The 19,242-nt window shown below is 36.2% G+C and overlaps 1 protein-coding gene across 1 annotated transcript in view; it reads right to left on the reverse strand.

The window, feature by feature from the left end:
• The window catches only part of SLIT1 (slit guidance ligand 1), a 503,550-nt gene that overhangs the window by 372,316 nt on the left and 111,992 nt on the right, over window positions 1–19,242 (reverse strand). Inside the window, exons 2-3 of the mRNA XM_053692504.1 lie at window positions 17,831–17,902; window positions 10,432–10,503 (exon numbers count right to left, since the gene is read on the reverse strand). Coding sequence (XP_053548479.1) covers window positions 10,432–10,503; window positions 17,831–17,902 — 144 coding nt within the window. The remainder of the gene's footprint in view (window positions 1–10,431; window positions 10,504–17,830; window positions 17,903–19,242) is intronic.

Raw genomic sequence — 19,242 nt, forward strand, 5'->3', positions numbered from 1 at the left:
ATTTCTGATTGGTGTCTAAATGTAGCCACCAATCAGCAAGCGCTACCCAGGTTCTGAGCCAAAAATGGTCCGGCTCCTAATCTTATATTCAAATAAAGATAGCCAGAGAATGAAGAAAAATTGATAATAGGAGTAAATTAGAAAGTTGCTTAAAATGTCTTGTTCTATCTGAATTATATAAGTTTAATTTTGACTAGACTATTCCTTTAACTAAGAATATTAAATATAAAGTGAATACAGTAACCTACCTTTACATCTTTAAAGGAACAGTAACTATTTAAAAACATACTTAACAAACTATTGCAATTCAGGTAAAATTATGAATGCTTAGACTTGGTCATACTTAGAGTAATGTATCTGTTGTATTGTGAAAATTAAAGAACAGCAAATTATATTTGATGTTTCACATTTACTATGGAATAAAAGTTAACATTCAAATATAAAATATTATCATGTTAATTTTGAATGTAACATTTGAATATTCAGATGTTACAAATGAATGTTACATTTAAATAAAGTTTTAAGCCTACAAGAATCAACTTACAAATGTTAAAGGGCAGTAAATATAATATTTATTTTTACTCCTCCTTTATGTGCAGCTTCATAAAGTTTACTTTCATATGTTTTAACACTCCTAAAGTACCAATTTGGCGTCACCTGCAGTATGACCAATCAAAATCCCCTTTACTAAAAAGAAACAGACCCCCTGCAATAGTAGGACACAGATTACATATGTCCCCTGACTTCTCTATATTTAACATTTGCCAGAAATTTATTATTTTTAACAAATTTGCAAAACATTTTCCAATCTCTTCTAATTAGTTGCCTTATATACAGTACTGTTGTATGCACTTAGCAGCAGAGGGAGAGGTTTACACTGTATAATAATTTTTATTTTTTTAAAAGCTTATCTTTCCTCTAATATAAATTTATACAGATGTGTTAACTGCTCTGTCTCTTTAGAAGAGTATATATGAAGCCAACCATGTCCCTGGAACTGTATCTTTTCCACAATTAGCTCCCACTGCAGGATTAATTAATTTCATGTTAATGAGAGGCTTATAACAAATATACTTGGATTAATTGTGAAGCTAAAGTCATTTTGTACTGCACTGAGTATTTCCCATGGGAGTTCTGGATTTGTCGGAAAATTGGTACAAAAATATGCACAGCTGACTGTCACCGGCACGTCTTTCCTTGTGTCATGATTAAACTTTGTGAGAGTTTATAGCCAATGTGTATCTCATTCTGATGTAATGATTGTTCAAGGACGAATTTTGTTTGTTAATATTTACCACAACTTCAATAAAAAATTATTTAAAAAAAAAAAAAAAAAAACTTTGTGAGAGTTGATAAACCCAGTCTACAAGCACAATATGAGGAAGAAGGAAGGCTGAGTCCAGGTGTCAATAAACAGGTTTATTGCGGAGCAGGCTTTCTGGATACAAGGTAAGCTCCTATCTTACGCGTTTCGCGCATGGGCACATGCGCTTCATCTGTGCTAGCTGTGCTAGCTGCTTAAGGCATTGTTTGGGTTAACACACAAACACCACCCGTGCTAATAAGGTTCTTAATTTCAATGTTAATCTATGGAGATTTATCAAATTTACCAAATTTACATTACAACCACTGATATAGGACAGATTTCTTGACTTTTTCAGTAGCAATCACTCCAGGTATTATATATTTCATTTTGATTTATATGCGAGAAGGACAACTACATGTTTTTCACAGATCTTTTTTTTATATACAAAACAGTGTACATGGAATAACATATACAAGGTGTTGTAAACACATACCTTCATGTTAAATCAATAATGTCTCTGATAAAGTACAACTACATCTTAAACATATAGTTGTAATTTGGGAAAGGTGGGTAGGAAGGGGATGGCAAGCTCTAGTCTCTGGTTGTATGGTAAATAAAAGAGTAGGGTACTGGGAATATTGCATGGAAATTGTGGGGTGCCAATTGGGTTTAATCAAGGTCACCCAATCCTCCCATATGAGTTCATATAGGTCGATCTTATTTAGAGTAAAGAATACGTTCTTTTCTATTGAGTTAATGTAAGCCATGATTTCCAAGATAGATTTACAACATGGGGGCTACTATTTTTCCAGGCTCTGGCTATAGCTAACTTTATGGTGGTGAAAACATAAATGTATAAGTAGCTCTGGTGCTTGGGGAGGGGGTGAAGGCCTTTATGGAGAAGGACTGTTTCTGGAGTCCTTAGAACTCGGATGCCTAAATTAGCTAGTGTAGCAAAAACCCTATTCCAAAGCGGCTTAATTTTGGGGCAGCCCCACCAAATGTGTCTCCTGGAAGACCGCAAGACCTCCAACAGAGAGGGGTAGTAATCAGGTTAAGTTTAAACAGTTTCATAGGAACAAAGTAGCTGTGGGTAAGCAGTTTGTAAAATGTTCCAAATAGGGTTGTACAGTAAATGGCTTTGGGGGTAAGGTCAAAGGCTTTGGACCAAATTTGTGGTGGTATTGTGGTATGAAGGATGTTTTCCCATTTCAGTAGATGGGCTGCTTTATCGAGAGGGAGTGCCACTTCCATTAGTAGGTAGTGTTGGGACATGGGTCTGTGTAATTTTCCACCTCTCTGCCACCTGGCTTCCTAAGAGGTCAAAGGGAGGGGAGCAGATGGGGAAAAACCCCAAGCACAGAGGATGCTCTTAAATCTTGTATATTCAAAATGTGATCTTAGGGGGATGGCCCGGGAACCTGCTAGCTGGGTGAGGGTAGGAAATTTCTTTTGGGAATGAGAGATCATCAAATCATTGATCTGTGTAAGTGTTTCACAGATCTTGACACATTTGCTTTAGAGCTATGGAGTAAAACCTATTTCTTATCGTAGATACAGCAAATCTCTGGAATGTTGAAAAGGCACATAATAAGAATAGCTTGTCGTAGACACAGATAATGTGCTCACATATATATATCTAACTGCAGACTATTATGTTGTGCAGAAGACGACAATAAGATTTATACGACCACCTCTATTTATCTAATTTATCTTCATACAACTTTTATCTGGGTCATTTATCTGTGACAAACTTTACTTGGTACACTTCACTGTGGTACAGTCCATTTAACACATTTCATCAATAATATTAAATGTCAATTTATATCCATTATATATAGGTACACACACACCAAATTGTATTAAATAATTTCTATTAAATATATAATTTCAACTTAACATTAACTGCATCTTGGAATGTGAGTAGAAGTTACATGGCGTTTATATATGTGTGTCTGTGTATATATATAAAGGTGAGTCATTGTGAACCTCATTTGCATATCTTACCCAGATTCCTTTGCTGCATTGGAACCAGTGTAGTCACTGAGTTTCTAGGTTTAAAGCAAGTCTTCTGACTTGTTTAGATTTGTAAATGGTTTACACAATGAGTTATTTTCTCTATATATTATATATATATATATATATATATATATATATATATATATATATATATATATATATATATATATATAAAACTTCCACAGAATGCAGGCACTCACTGGTCTTGGTAAAATGTAACAATTTTATTTAAACATCGTTAAAATGACATAACGTTTCGGCCCCAATTCGTGCCTTTGTCAAATGTCAGCATGAGAACATAAGAATATGCAGCACACTTAAAACCAATATGACACACAATTAAAACATACCCCTTTTAAAGATGAGAGATAACTTTTGCCGCCATGCCGCCACTCACGTCTTCCCATTCATGGCAATGCCGTCACGTACGCAACGTAACGTGCCTAGCGTGATGACGCATGGCACGGCATTGCCATAGCGACGTCGGATAGCCTCACGCGTCAGAGTGGGAAGTATCTTAATCACGCATACGTATTGCTGTCTAAAGCATCTATGTGTAATTGTTGCTATTAGCAACTAAACAATCATAAATACATATAGCGTATTGAGTTTGGACATAGCGGTCATACAAAAAGCCCTAGATAGTAGTGGGTACATGCTCTTTGATGGCACATTGGGACATAACCTGGATCGATGGTAGAATATAATTTTTGTTGCTGCATGCAATAAACTGTCATACTCGTAATACAAAGAAGGAGACCAAACGAAGGGTCATCTTAGGAGTATAGGTAATAATTACCAAAAAAAAAAAATAGTTAAAAGCATCAGCACAAATGAGGCATATAAAACCTTGCTATCAAAGCACATCAATCAGATGAAGATAAGTTAAAACCCAACACTTTAGAAGTAAATCTATTTATAGCCCCTAATACAAGGCATTAGCATATGTATTAATTAAAGGTGAAGAATCGCATATATAATGGCATCGTGCCTCCCTGGGGTACATATAGAAACTTTTTGAACAGTGAGCTATCATTTAGAGGTCAATAGGCAAAAAAGGGGATAAAGGATGCACCGGCAGTCGATCAGGCGTGTTAAGAAAGATTTATTTGAAGAAAACTTAAAAGTTCATAAATGGACAATACTTTCTAGGACAAGTGTGAGGGGTTTGTTCCACCCCAAGGACTGCTTGCTGACGCGTTTCGGCTCCACAGGCCGTAATCGTAGCTGCAGTCACTTGCTCCAATGGTCCTTAAGTACCATTTGGAGTCAGCTAATAGGTTAAAATCAGTTACACCCTTTTTTACCTGTGGTGGAACAAATACTACCCTTAAAGTCTGCATTTGACAAATATGGACATAATTAGACAATTTGTATATGTCCATTAGTGCCGGTAACATTTGCACTTTCCTTATCATTTAGAGGTGTCCAGGGCAGAAAACATCCCAATGTTGTATTAGTAGAATGGGCTAAAGTCCAGTGAGGTGTTAAGGCCTTTGGGAACCAACGTGTCCAACCTGTGAATCCATCTGCTTTCAAGTTGGAGCAGTCTATTGGCTCTAGTTCCCCCTCTTGACATGGGAGGTACGTGATCTATTAACATAGACCTGATGCTAGACACGGAGTGTGTCAAAGCCACACAGTGGTGTGCCACTGGCTGATCTGACTCGCCAGATTTTAACGCAGCACGGATTGCGCATTGGTGGTTCGCCATCCTATCGCGGAATGGGGTGATCGTCTTACCCACATATACACTGGAACAAGGACAAATTAATATGTATATTACATAGTTACTCATGCAACTCAAACGATGATTTATCTTGTACCTCTTGTTCGAATGTGGGTGCTGGAAAGAGTTACCTCTGGTCATGCTGTTGCATGTGGTGCAATTACCACAGGGGAAACAACCCATTTTGGAGGGTTTGAGCCATGATTCCTTGCGGTAGTGTTTGACAGGATCCGACTTTACTAAGTGGTCCCTGAGGTTCTTGGCTCTACGATAAACCAATCTTGGCAGTGGCATGTTGCGAAAGGGTAATGTGGGATCAGTCTCCACAACCGGCCAATGCTTGCGCACCGCTCCTGTCAACTTTTCATTACTGGGTGTGTAGGTGGTAAACAGGTTTAACTGTTCACGTTTGACGTTACTCTGTCTTTTAAGGCCATCCATATGCAGCTTCTCTTGTGTCTTAGTAATTTCTCTGGCATACCCTCTGTTGCTTAGTTTTTTGATAGCTCACTATTGTTTCTCAGGACTCTGGTAAGCTGGGAGGTTATGACACCTTGCTTTTGGTGTGCAGGGTGGAAGCTTCTGGCATCCAATAAAGAATTGCAGTCCGTGGGTTTAGTGTACAAGGATGTACCGAACCGCACCTTGCCTGATTCATCCACCTTGAACACATTAAGGTCTAGAAAATGTACATTAGTAAAATCATATTCAAGCTTGAAGTTGCATCGTTTGAGTTGCATGAGTAACTATGTAATATACATATTAATTTGTCCTTGTTCCAGTGTATATGTGGGTAAGACGATCACCCCATTCCGCGATAGGATGGCGAACCACTGATGCGCAATCCATGCTGCGTTAAAATCTGGCGAGTCAGATCAGCCAGTGGCACGCCACTGTGTGGCTTTGAAACACTCCGTGTCTAGCATCAGGTCTATGTTAATAGATCACGTACCTCCCATGTCAAGAGGGGGAGATAGAGCCAATAGACTGCTCCAACTTGAAAGCAGATGGATTCACAGGTTGGACACGTTGGTTCCCAAAGGCCTTAACACCTCACTGGACTTTAGCCCATTCTACTAATACAACATTGGGATGTTTTCTGCCCTGGACACCTCTAAATGATAGCTCACTGTTCAAAAAGTTTCTATATTTACCCCAGGGAGGCACGATGCCATTATGTATGCGATTCTTCACCTTTAATTAATACACATGCTAATGCCTTGTATTATAAATAATTATTAAATAGATTTACTTCTAAAGTGTTGGGTTTTAACTTATCTTCATCTGATTGATGTGCTTTGATAGCAAGGTTTTATATGCCTCATTTGTGCTGATGCTTTTAACTATTTTTTTTTGGTAATTATTACCTATACTCCTAGGATGACCCTTCGTTTGGTCTCCTTCTTTGTATTACGAGTATGACAGTTTATTGCATGCAGCAACAAAAATTATATTCTACCATCGATCCAGGTTATGTCCCAATGTGGGCTTTTTGTATGACCGCTATGTCCAAACTCAATACGCTATATGTATTTATGATTGTTTGGTTGCTAATAGCAAAAATTACACATAGATGCTTTAGACAGCAATACATATGCGTGATTAAGATACTTCCCACTCTGACGCGTGAGGCTATCCGACATCGCTATGGCAACGCCGTGCCATGCGTCATCACGCTAGGCACGTTACGTGCGTATGTGACGTCATTGCCATGAATGGGAAGACGCGAGTGGCGGCATTTAATTGTGTGTCATATTGGTTTTAAGTGTGCTGCATATTCTTATGTTCTCATGCTGACATTTGACAAAAGCACGAATTGGGGCCGAAACGTTATGTCATTTTAACGATGTTTAAATAAAATTGTTACATTTTACATAGACCAGTGAGTGCCTGCATTCTGTGGAAGTTTTGGATGATTTACAGCAGAGCACCGTGGCATTTATGGAGTGGTGAGATTGTGCTTTCCCTTTAAGGAACTGTATATATATATATATATATATATATATATATATATATATATATATTAAGAAAGGACAAGCAATAGTAATCCAGCTACTACAGACACAAGTTTCTTCTCTTGTCTGAAAAATAAGGCATTGTCAATTTATGATACAGATAGACAACTTGGATTGTGAGGAAAATTTTTCCACCCAGTTCTTTTTTATTAAACCAAAAACTACTTAAGAGGGGGAGATCTGCCTAGCACAAAAAAATCCAACAAAACTACTCTGACTACACATTTAATCAAAGTGATTTTGTTGTGTCAAAATTCCTTTAAATCTTTCATCAAAGACAAAAATATTACAGAGCTGAAGAAATGCTTAGTTGTTTCCAATTAAGACAAATGAAAGAGCTCTTTGTGGAATTTCAATCGGTCCAAGCTTTCTAAGAAGGCCTCATCTTGATAGATAAAATATTGCTCCATAATGATATACACAAAGTATTACAGTCTTTTGTTAGGGCAAACTTGTGATTATCACAATTCAATCAGTCATTTTGAAACATGTTTTTAAGGATACCAATAATTACATTTACTTAATAAATCTTCTTATGTTTGCTGTATATAAATGTTCTCACAGACAAAGGACATTCAGCGTCTTATTTATCTAATTTGATTTAGGAAATATGCAAAAGAACATCTTGTGTTTATCATTGTAAACAAAATCACTGTCAATAGAGCAAAGGCAAGATTACAAGTCGCGGGTTATGAGTTTTACACGCAAGATATGGTCTTTTCACAATCAATTAACATTGCGCAGCTATTACAAGTCTTGAAAAATCACGATTGCTTGCGTGCTAAGGCCTTGAACGTAACAATCCTTTCCGCGCTCGAACAGTTGTAGTTAACAGTTTTCCGCAACATAAAAGTCTCAGGAAACACTTAAAAAATACATTACAAAGTACACTCATATTAAAACTGTCTAATAACGATTATTTAAAAAAAAAATTGCACACACAAGGTATAAGGGCTCAAAAATAGGAGATCTCGGATGTTAGGAAAAAAAGATGACGCAGGGATTTTACATTGACATATATACATAGTCACATACATGCATTTTCGAATGGGAAGGAGATGCATACATTACAAACATTCACAATGAAAATAGTAATGTAGAACCATTAAAATAGAATAATTGAACGATTCCCACATAAATACGCAAGAAAAAAATTGTATTGCTAACAACACATTGAAATAAATAAAAAATTGTATTTGCCTTGTATTTGCTGATAGTACCTATTCTCAAACATAAAACAATTATACTTTAAAATGAACTCTATTCCTTCTAATATAAAGGAGATGTGTTTCTCAGACTTGTTCCACTTGGCACATTTGGATGCTATTGCTGAGATCCCTTTATTATGTGGAATAGATGTATATAATGACAATACATCACAAGAGATCCACAATGAGTGGTCACCCCAAGTTAGACCCTCAAATCTCTGTATGAAATCCATAGTGTCTCTCACATAAGACTTGATATTCTTTACCATTGGTTGTAAATAACCATCAATGTATTTTGATAGATGGTCAGTGATGGAGTCTATACCAGAGATGATTGGTCTCCCTGGGGGGTTCACTGAATCCTTGTGGATCTTTGGGAAGTGATAGAATATTGGAGTGCATGGCTTTGGTTCATAGATATATTTGAATTCATCTTCATCCAAAATGTTATCTTTTTTGGCTTTAATTAAAGGGATACAAACCCCAATTTTTTTTTTCATTATTCAGATAGAGCATGCTTTCTAATTTATTTATTTATTATTTATTTATTTACTTTCTAATTTATTTATATTATCTATTTTTCTTCTTTCTCTTGCTATCTCTATTTGAAAAAGCAGGAATGGAAGGTTAAAAGAACCAGCCCATTTTTGGTTCAGCACCTTGGTAGAGCTTGCTGATTGGTTTGCTACATTTAGTAACCAATCAGCAAGAGCTACTTAGGTGCTGAAATAAAAATGGGCCGGCTCTTAAGCTTACTTACTTAAAGAAAAATTAATAATCGGAGTAAATTAGAAAGTTTCTTAAAATTGCATGCTCTATCTGAATCATGAAAAAAAAAAAAATTGGGTTTAGTATCCCTTTAATAATTGGTATCGTTCTTTATTACAGCTTTCCATAGGGTTAGCAGATAATAATTTTTAGGTGGTCTTGCAATTCAACAAATTATAGTCTTCTTTCACATATTCTGTCTTCTATCAACAGGAACAAGGTACCCGTTTCCTACATATAGCAGCAACCTGAGAAAGGTTTCAATAATCTACTTCTGAAGTTGGAATTGGAAATATTTTACAATTCCGACATTTTTCCACCTGTGCTGGCCCCCAATTGCATGGCAAGGTCTTTCATACGCAAGTACTGTTACTTTTTATGAACTGCTGATCACAAATTGCATTGCATATTTCATATATCTGTTTATGTGCTTAAAGCCTGTGTGCGTTTTTCTAAGTGTTTTTTACGTTTATTTTAAACAGTGTTTTTTATTTTTTGTTCAGTAGGACAATTTGGGGGGATTCGTTATTTATCTTAAGTGTGCTGATATTTGGCTTTCGTTTGTTTTTTATTGGACTTTGGTATACAGAGATAATATAAAGTAGCAAGTGTATTTACAGATAAAACAAGGATATTGGATTTCCCTGCAAGCTCAACCCATTTTAATGGATTGTGGTTTCAAAGAACAGTTATTTCATATATAAAAATAAACATACAAATTAAATTTATCATACATTTTATACTCTGCAACTGGTATAACAAGTAGTTGGAAACACATCAAAGAGATACTAAACCCAATTTTTTTTCTTTCATGATTCAGATAGAGCAATTTTAAGCAACTTTCTAATTTACTCCTATAATCAAATTTTCTTCGTTCTCTTGCTATCTTTATTTAGAAAGCAGGAATGTAAAGCTTACGGACCAGCCCATTTTAGGTTCAGCACCCTGGATAGTGTTTGCTTATTGGTGGCTACATTTAAGCCACCAATAAGTAAGCATAACCCAGCTTCTCAACCAAAAATGTGCCGGCTCCAAAGCTTTACATTCCTGCTTTTTAAATAAAGATAGCAAGAGAACGAAGAAAAAATGATAATAGGAGTAAATTAGAAAGTTGCATTTTCTATCTGAACCAGAACCTTTAGTAAGCATACAAACCCTGTACTTCTTATATTTTCTCACACCTTAATTAATACTATATAACGTTCTCAATGGGGAAAACAATTTGTAAGTATATCATTCAGAACAGCCTCCTTTCATAGTTGGAGACCTATGTGTCTGATCACAAATAGCAACATGTATATCACTTCTTATATAGCACACATATCTCTTCCCCAGAAAATGTAGAAATCTAATACCAAAGAAAATTATTACAAAGTGAAAACTCACAATCTCTCGAGTTCCTTCATGTCATCAAAAACTCCACGCTCCACACTGACGATCTGATTTTCCATTAGTTGTCTGAAAAAACGAAAACACAATATTTTATTTATCTCTTTTTACGTCTAGTAAATTGAAAAATTCTTTATCATAAATTTTATAATCAAGTAAAAAAAAAAAACACACTGAAACATCATAGTAGAAATAAGAGTGATAACGGCTCTACGCAGGAGAAATTATTAAAATTGAGATTTAAAGGGCTATACCAAAAAGTGCTGCGAAAACGTGCTAAAAACCCAAAATGCTTCTTTCATGATTCGTATAGAACATGCCATTTTAATCAACTTTCCAATATACTTCAATTATCTAATTTGTTTTGTTCTCTTGGTATATTTTGTTGAATAGCATACCTAAGTAGATTTATTAACAGCAATGCACTACTGTAAGCTAGCTGCTGATTGGTGGCTGCACATATATGCCTCTTTTCATTGGCTCACATGATGTGTACAGCAAGCTCCCAGTAGTGCATTGTTGCTCCTCACAAAGAGAATGAAGAAAAATTGATAATAGACGTAAATTGGAAACTTGTTTTAAATTTATCTAAATAATGAAAGAAAATCTTTGGGTTTCATGTCCCTTTAAACCCTGAATATTCACTGTCCTGATTGGGGATTATTGATGAACAATTAGAACACAAATTAAAGTTAGATTTTTATTCTACTTGGACACCAACCACTTTTGGATAGATATTGATCGTTGGTCATAAATACATTTTGTTACTGCAAGCTGTATAGTTTTCTGTACATGTGGAATTACATAACATGTCAGTATACAGATATTTGTTCATAGAATCAATGTCAAAGAAATATCAAATTGAGGAATTTAGGAAGAGGGAACATTTTTGGAAACCATTAAAGGGACACTCAAGTTAAATTAAATTTTCATGATTCAGATACAGCATGTAATTTTAAACAACTTTCCGATTTACTTCCATTAAAAAAAATGTGCACAGTCTTTTATATTTACACTTTTTGAGTCACCAGATCCTACTGAGCATGTGCAAGAATTCACAGACTATACGTATATGCATTTGTGATTGGCTGATTGCTATCACATGGTACAAGGGGAGTGGAAATATACATAACTTTGAAAATTGTTATAAAAAAAATCTACTGCTTATTTGAAGTTCAGACTAAGTGCTATTGCATTGTCTTGTTATCTTGCATTTGTTGATTATGCAAATATAATGTGTTGACTGGTCCTTTAAGTTTTGTCTTGGTCTTTAGCTCTAGATAATTCTGGAACCAACAACACCATTTGTAGTTCTATTATACCTGCATTAAAGGGATATGAAACCCAAAAATGTACCTTTTGTGATTCAGACAGAGCGTACCATTTTTAAAAAAGTTTCCATTTTAATCAAATTTGCTTCTTTGCCATCATATTCTATGTTGAAGAGATACCTAGGTAGGCATATGGAGCAGCACTACATAGCAGGAACTAGTGCTGACATCTAGTGCTCTTGGAAATGGATAACATTCTTGCAAAACTGCTGCCATATAGGGCTACAGAAATGGGCCGGCTCCTAAGCATACGTCCCTGCTTTGCAACAAAAGATACCAAGAGAACACCAAAAAATTGGTAAAAGGAGTAAATTAGAAAGTTGTTTACAATTGCATGCTCTATCAAAATCATGAAAGAAAATGTTGGGGTTTCATAGCCCTTTAATGTAGATCTGTATAGTTGTTTGCTGCTATAATCATTCAAGACTAGTTACTTTGTCTACAATGTACATCAATTCACTCACTCAGGGATTACTAAAATCTTGTGAATGTACATGACAAATTGATGTCTATAGAAATGGATTTTAATAAGGCCACAAAGGAAGAGCAAAAAAAAATCCCCTAAATCTCTTTGTTTACATTTACCAGGAGGTTAGATCAATGTTCTGATTACCAGTTAGTTAGTAATGTGTGCTTTCCTTCTAAGGGCAATTCTCATGTTCTATTGACACAAGGGAGCTTCTTATGGTCTACTAAGACCCTTGTGAACTTGAGGAACTAGGTATTGGCCAATGAAATGGTTTCATGGAAGAACTAACTATGCATTTATGAATACAGGTGCTGACATGGGGGGTGTATTATCACTCGTTTTTTCACAATTGTTTTTTTCCATCTCTAAAGAGTCTGAAATAATGTATTACATTGTAGGAAATTAAACTAGATTACAAAAACAAATGCTCTCCTGAGCATAAATACATTCCAGTGGTACTGTTAAACTGATACACATGGTGCCTTAAAGACAGCTAACATATTAACTCATCATCTGTTGTGCATTTTAGATATAAGTCATCAAACTGGAAATTAACTACATGTCATCCTAGCCCCTAGAGATTGAAGATACCAACCAATCCCTGAAGGATTTCCAAATTCCCATGCTTATATCATCCAGAATTTTATGATTCTCCCACATATATGATGGAACAAAACAGATGAATTCAACTTTCCTCAACATCCCCTCATTAAAAATAATTTTCAAGAATGAAGAAAGATATTATTTGTTAACCGCAAAGCTAATTTGTTACATCAAACATACTTGTTAATAATTACATCCCGGACGAGGAAGACCTGCTTTTTGTGACGTTGCTCTGTACCCTAAAGGTCCCTTAAAAGGCAATGTCTGTTGCAAAACAATACTTTATAAAATATTTACTGGTTTACAATTTATTTACTACCATTTTTAACATTTAACACAGATTTGTTTTATACCCCTCAACTCTCCCTCACCACTCTCCTAAAAAAACTATCACCTAGATTTAGAGTTTTGCGTTAGAAGGGGTGCATTAGCTACGCGTGTTTTTTCCCCCCGCACCTTTTAAACAACGCTGGTATTTAGAGTTCTCTGAAGGGCTGCGTTAGGCTCCAAAAAGGGAGCGTAGAGCATAATTTACCACCACTTCAACTATAAATACCAGCGTTGCTTATGGACGCGGCCAGCTTCAAAAACGTGCTTGTGCACGATTCCCCCATAGGAAACAATGTGGCAGTTTGAGCTGAAAAAAACCCTAACACCTGCAAAAAAGCAGCGTTCAGCTCCTAACGCAGCCTCATTGTTTCCTAAGGGGAAACACTTCCTAAGTCTGCACCTAACACCCTAACATGAACCCCGAGTCTAAACACCCCTAACCTTATACTTATTAACCCCTAATCTGCCGACCCCGCTATCGCTGACCCCTGCATTACACTTTTAACCCCTAATCTGCCTCTCCGGACACCGCCGCAACCTACTTTATAGCTATGTACCCCTAATCTGCTGCCCCTAACATCGCCAACCCCTATATTATATTTATTAACCTCGCCACTGCTCTAATAAATGTATTAACCCCTAAACCGCCTCACTCCCGCCTCAATAACCCTATAATAAATAGTATTAACCCCTAATCTGCCCTCCCTAACATCGCTGACACCTAACTTCAAGTATTAACCCCTAATCTGCCGACCGGACCTCACCGCTACTCTAATAAAGTTATTAACCCCTAAAGCTAACACCCTAACACCCCCCTAAATTAAATATAATTTAAATCTAACAAAATAAAATAAATCTTATTAAATAAATTAATCCTATTTAAAGCTAAATACTTACCTGTAAAATAAACCCTAATATAGCTACAATATAACTAATAATTACATTGTAGCTATTTTAGGATTTATATTTATTTTACAGGCAACTTTGTATTTATTTTAACCAGGTACAATAGCTATTTAATAGTTATTAACTATTTAATAGCTACCTAGTGAAAATAATTACAAAATTACCTGTAAAATAAATCCTAACCTAAGTTACAATTAAACCTAACACTACACTATCAATAAATTAAGTAAATAAACTACCTACAATTATCTACAATTAAATCAACTAAACTAAATTACAAAAAAACCCCACTAAATTACAAAAAAAAAACACTAAATTACAAAAAATAAAAAAAGATTACAAGAATTTTAAACTAATTACACCTACTCTAAGCCCCCTAAAAAAATAACAAAGCCCCCCAAAATAAAAAAATGCCCTACCCTATTCTAAAATAAAAAGTTTACAGCTCTTTTACCTTACCAGCCCTTAAAAGGGCCTTTTGCGGGGCATGCCCCAAAGTAAACAGCTCTTTTGCATTTTAAAAAAACATACAATACCCCCCCCAACATTACAACCCACCACCCACATACCCCTAATCTAACCCAAACCTCCCTTAAAAAACCTAATACTAAGCCCCTGAACATCTCCCTACCTTATCTTCACCATGCCGGGTATCACCGATCCGTCCAGAAGAGGGCCCGAAGTCTTCATCCTATCCGGCAAGAAGGGGTCCAGAAGAGGCTCCGAAGTCTTCATCCTATCCGGCAAGAAGAGGACATTCCGGACCAGTAGACATCTTCATCCAGGCGGCGTCTTCTATCTTCATCCATCCGGCGCGGAGCGGGACCCTCTTGAAGCAGCCGACGCGTATCCATCCTCTTCTTCCGGCGACTTCCGACGAATGAAGGTTCCTTTAAGGGACGTCATACAAGATGGCGTCCCTCGAATTCCGATTGGCTGATAGGATTCTATCAGCCAATTGGAATTAAGGTAGGAAAAATCTGATTGGCTGATTGAATCAGCCAATCAGATTCAAGTTCAATTCGATTGGCTGATCCAATCAGCCAATCAGATTGAGCTCGCATTCTATTGGCTGTTCCTATAAGCCAATCGGAATTCAAGGGACGCCATCTTGGATGACGTCCCTTAAAGGAACCTTCATTCGTCGGGAGAGGATGGATCCACGACGGCTGCTTCAAGATGGTCCTGCTAAGCGCCGGATGGATGAAGATAGAAGACACCGCCTGGATGAAGATGTCTACCGGTCCGGATGTCCTCTTATTGCCGGATAGGATGAAGACTTCGGAGCCTCTTCTGGACCTCTTCTTGCCGGATAGGATGAAGACTTCGGACCCTCTTCTGGATGGATCGGTGATACCCGGCGTGGTGAAGATAAGGTAGGGAGATCTTCAGGGGCTTAGTGTTAGGTTTTTTAACCTATTATATGTTTTTTTAAAATGCAAAAGAGCTGTTTATTTTGGGGCATGTCCCGCAAATGGCCCTTTTAAGGGCTGGTAAGGTACAAGAGCTGTAAACTTTTTATTTTAGAATAGGGTAGGGCATTTTTTTATTTTGGGGGGCTTTGTTATTTTTTTAGGGGGCTTAGAGTAGGTGTAATTAGTTTAAAATTCTTGTAATCTTTTTTTATTTTTTGTAATTTAGTGGGGTTTTTTTGTAATTTAGTGGGGGGTTTTGTAATTTAGTTTAGTTGATTTAATTGTAGATAATTGTAGGTAGTTTATTTAATTAATTTATTGATAGTGTAGTGTTAGGTTTAATTGTAACTTAGGTTAGGATTTATTTTACAAGTAATTTTGTAATTATTTTAACTAGGTAGCTATTAAATAGTTAATAACTATTTAATAGCTATTGTACCTGGTTAAAATAAATACAAAGTTGCCTGTAAAATAAATATAAATATAAAATAGCTACAATGTAATTATTAGTTATATTGTAGCTATATTAGGGTTTATTTTACAGGTAAGTATTTAGCTTTAAATAGGATTAATTTATTTAATAAGATTTATTTTATTTCGTTAGAATTAAATTATATTTAATTTAGGGGGGTGTTAGGGTTAGGGTTAGACTTAGCTTTAGGGGTTAATAACTTTATTAGAGTAGTGGTGAGGTCCGGTCGGCAGATTAGGGGTTAATACTTGAAATTAGGTGTCAGCGATGTTAGGGAGGGCAGATTAGGGGTTAATACTATTTATTATAGGGTTTTTGAGGCGGGAGTGAGGCGATTTAGGGGTTAATACATTTATTATAGTGGCGGCGAGGTCCGGTCAGCAGATTAGGGGTTAATAAGTGCAGGTAGGTAGCGGCGACGTTGGGGGGGCAGATTAGGGGTTAATAAATATTATGTAGGTGTCGGCGCTGTTAGTGGCAGCAGATTAGGGGTACATAGGGATAATGTAGGTTGCGGCGGTGTGCGGTCGGCAGATTAGGGGTTGAATTTTTTTATTACAGTGGCGGCGATGTGGGGGGGCCTCGGTTTAGGGGTACATAGGTAGTTTATGGGTGTTAGTGTACTTTAGAGCACTGTAGTTAAGAGCTTTATAAACTGGCGTTAGCCCATAAAGCTCTTAACTACTGACTTTTTTCTGCGGCTGGAGTTTTGTCGTTAGAGTTCTAACGCTCACTTCAGCCAAGACTCTAAATACCAGCATTAGGAAGATCCCATTGAAAAGATAGGATACGCAATTGGCGTAAGGGGATCTGCGGTATGGAAAAGTTGTGGCTGGAAAGTGAGCGTTAGACCCTTTCCTGACTGACTCTAAATACCAGCGGGCGGCCAAAACCAGCGTTAGAACCCCTTAACGCTGGTTTGGACGGCTAACGCAGAACTCTAAATCTAGCCTTATATTTTGGAAGTATTAATATTGTTTAATGCAAGTCACCCATTCTTAAATAAAGTCCTGTGACAATTTATTTTTACATGTTATTTTGATCTTAGCTCTCGTGTGAGAGAGAGAGAACAACTTTAATTGAGGGACAGTTTATATATGTCAGAAATATATCAAATGATTTGCAAGTGGAGTTAAACATTTCCGCTATTAATGTTGTTCAGTGGTAACTATTGAAACATCATGTCACCTTCAGGCATTGAATGACCCAGTAATGCAAAATAGAGTAGAGGGTTATCTGATTAGCATTAACTACTTTTTTTCTAAATCATACACCAACATAAACGTCATATAAACACTATTATGATTTGCTTCCTTTTCAAGATAATATATTTTGTTTGACATTAACAGTCCAATTATGAATAATAAGGCAGATTTTGGAAATAAGCAGTGTTACAAATCTCGATGGGCTTGAATATCTAGAAGCACTGGCAGACAGACATATGGACAAATAGACAAAGAGAGACAACACTTTCAGACTAGACAGACATATGGATAGATAGACAGAGAGACAACACACTCTGGAGAAAGAACGAAAGAAAGAAGGATAGATAGATAGATAGATAGATAGAGACAGGCAGACACAGACAGGCATACAGACAGACAGACAGACAGTTACATAGATAGATAGATAGATAGATAGATAACCAGGTAAATAGATAGATATATTGACAGATAGATATATTGACAGATAGATAGATAGCCAGATAGATAGATTAGATAGATAGATAGATAGATAGATAGATAGATAGATAGATAGATAGATAGAAGGATGGATGGACAGACAGATAGATATTCCAGAAACATGTCCACACTCTAACATATCCATTACAATTCTGTTTAACAAATAAAAGGAAAGGATCAGTTCTTACAAAACTCGCAGCTGCTTGAGTCCGGAGAAGTCATTCTTAGTGATGCGTGTAATGTTGTTGCCATTCAGTTCTCTGGAGAAAACATAAAGAAGAAAAACTATAATGAAATAACTGTAGCACATTGTTTGGACAAATCTTAACATTAACAGCAACATATTGGTTAGCTATTTTGTACTTTAGCATTAGAGAACTCTCTAATTAGAGGACTAGTTTTGCAGTCAGCTCATACACACATCATGTACAAACAGAACCAGCTATGGGGCAGGAACATAACAGAGCTGGGTTTGAGCATAGCCCATACAATACCCTCTGTCTACGGAAATAGCACTGAGAGTGATTAATAAACGTGAGCAGTTATATAACCGGTTCAGCAATGCCGATGGGGGCTATGCACCCTCAATGGTCACTGAATCCCCCAATTCACCAAGAAGTGAATGCAGTTCAGTTTTGACACATTATGCCCAAGAGAAGAAGAGACATTAAAGGGTTAATTTTCTCCCCTTTAATGTGTTCACAAAAGTCCATTTTAACTGCTTGCGTGTATTAAATTGATTACAAACAGCTCTTTTGCCTTTACTTTGTTATTTGAAATAGCTGCTTTTCCTGCAAAAACTGCTACCTACACTGAAAATATGAATGAAAAAAAACCTATGTAAAGCAATATAAACAGAATACAATAGCACTAATTAATCTCCTAGTGGCGGCTAAGAAAAAGAGAAAGATTTTAGTATCTGAAATAGCTGGTTGTGCTCATTGACACCCCCCCCCCCAGCCATAATAAGCATTTCAGTACATAATTATTGGGTTGTGTGTTTAGACATAGGTTACATTAGCACATGCCTGCTTTACCTGCAGATTCAGACCATTTTTATGGGCATGTCCTTGAGAACAACAGATGATGTTTTTAATTAGCAAAAACAGCTATTTGAAATACAAATAAAAATGATACCATATAAACATACATACAATACTCTGCAGAAGGTGTAACAAGTCGTTTAAAATACATTAAAGGAAAATACATTTTACAGTTCAGTATCCCTTTAATAGTCGGAAAGGGGGATTTAAATACACCATCCTTTGTGGTTATCCGTATGCCATTTATCTAGGATGCTCAATAAGCGTCCCTCTCTGTGTATTTTCTTCCACTGTATATGTCATTGCATATTCATTTCTGACATATTTTTTTTAATTAGAAACTCTTGTTGGGTTCTTGCTGAATTCAACAATCATCCATATTTCTGCTCATTACTTTTGTGATAAAGAAACGTCATAAAACAAGTACATATCCTGCCTGCAGTTTAAATACTCACTATAAAAGGACATTAAAATATTTTTTTATACATGCATATAAGTATTAAATACTAAATTGCAAAAGAACTACATACAAAATTAATATTATAAAATAATTAAAA

This window comes from Bombina bombina, chromosome 9 (assembly GCF_027579735.1).
Source record: "Bombina bombina isolate aBomBom1 chromosome 9, aBomBom1.pri, whole genome shotgun sequence".
NCBI classification, from domain to species: Eukaryota; Metazoa; Chordata; class Amphibia; order Anura; family Bombinatoridae; genus Bombina; species Bombina bombina.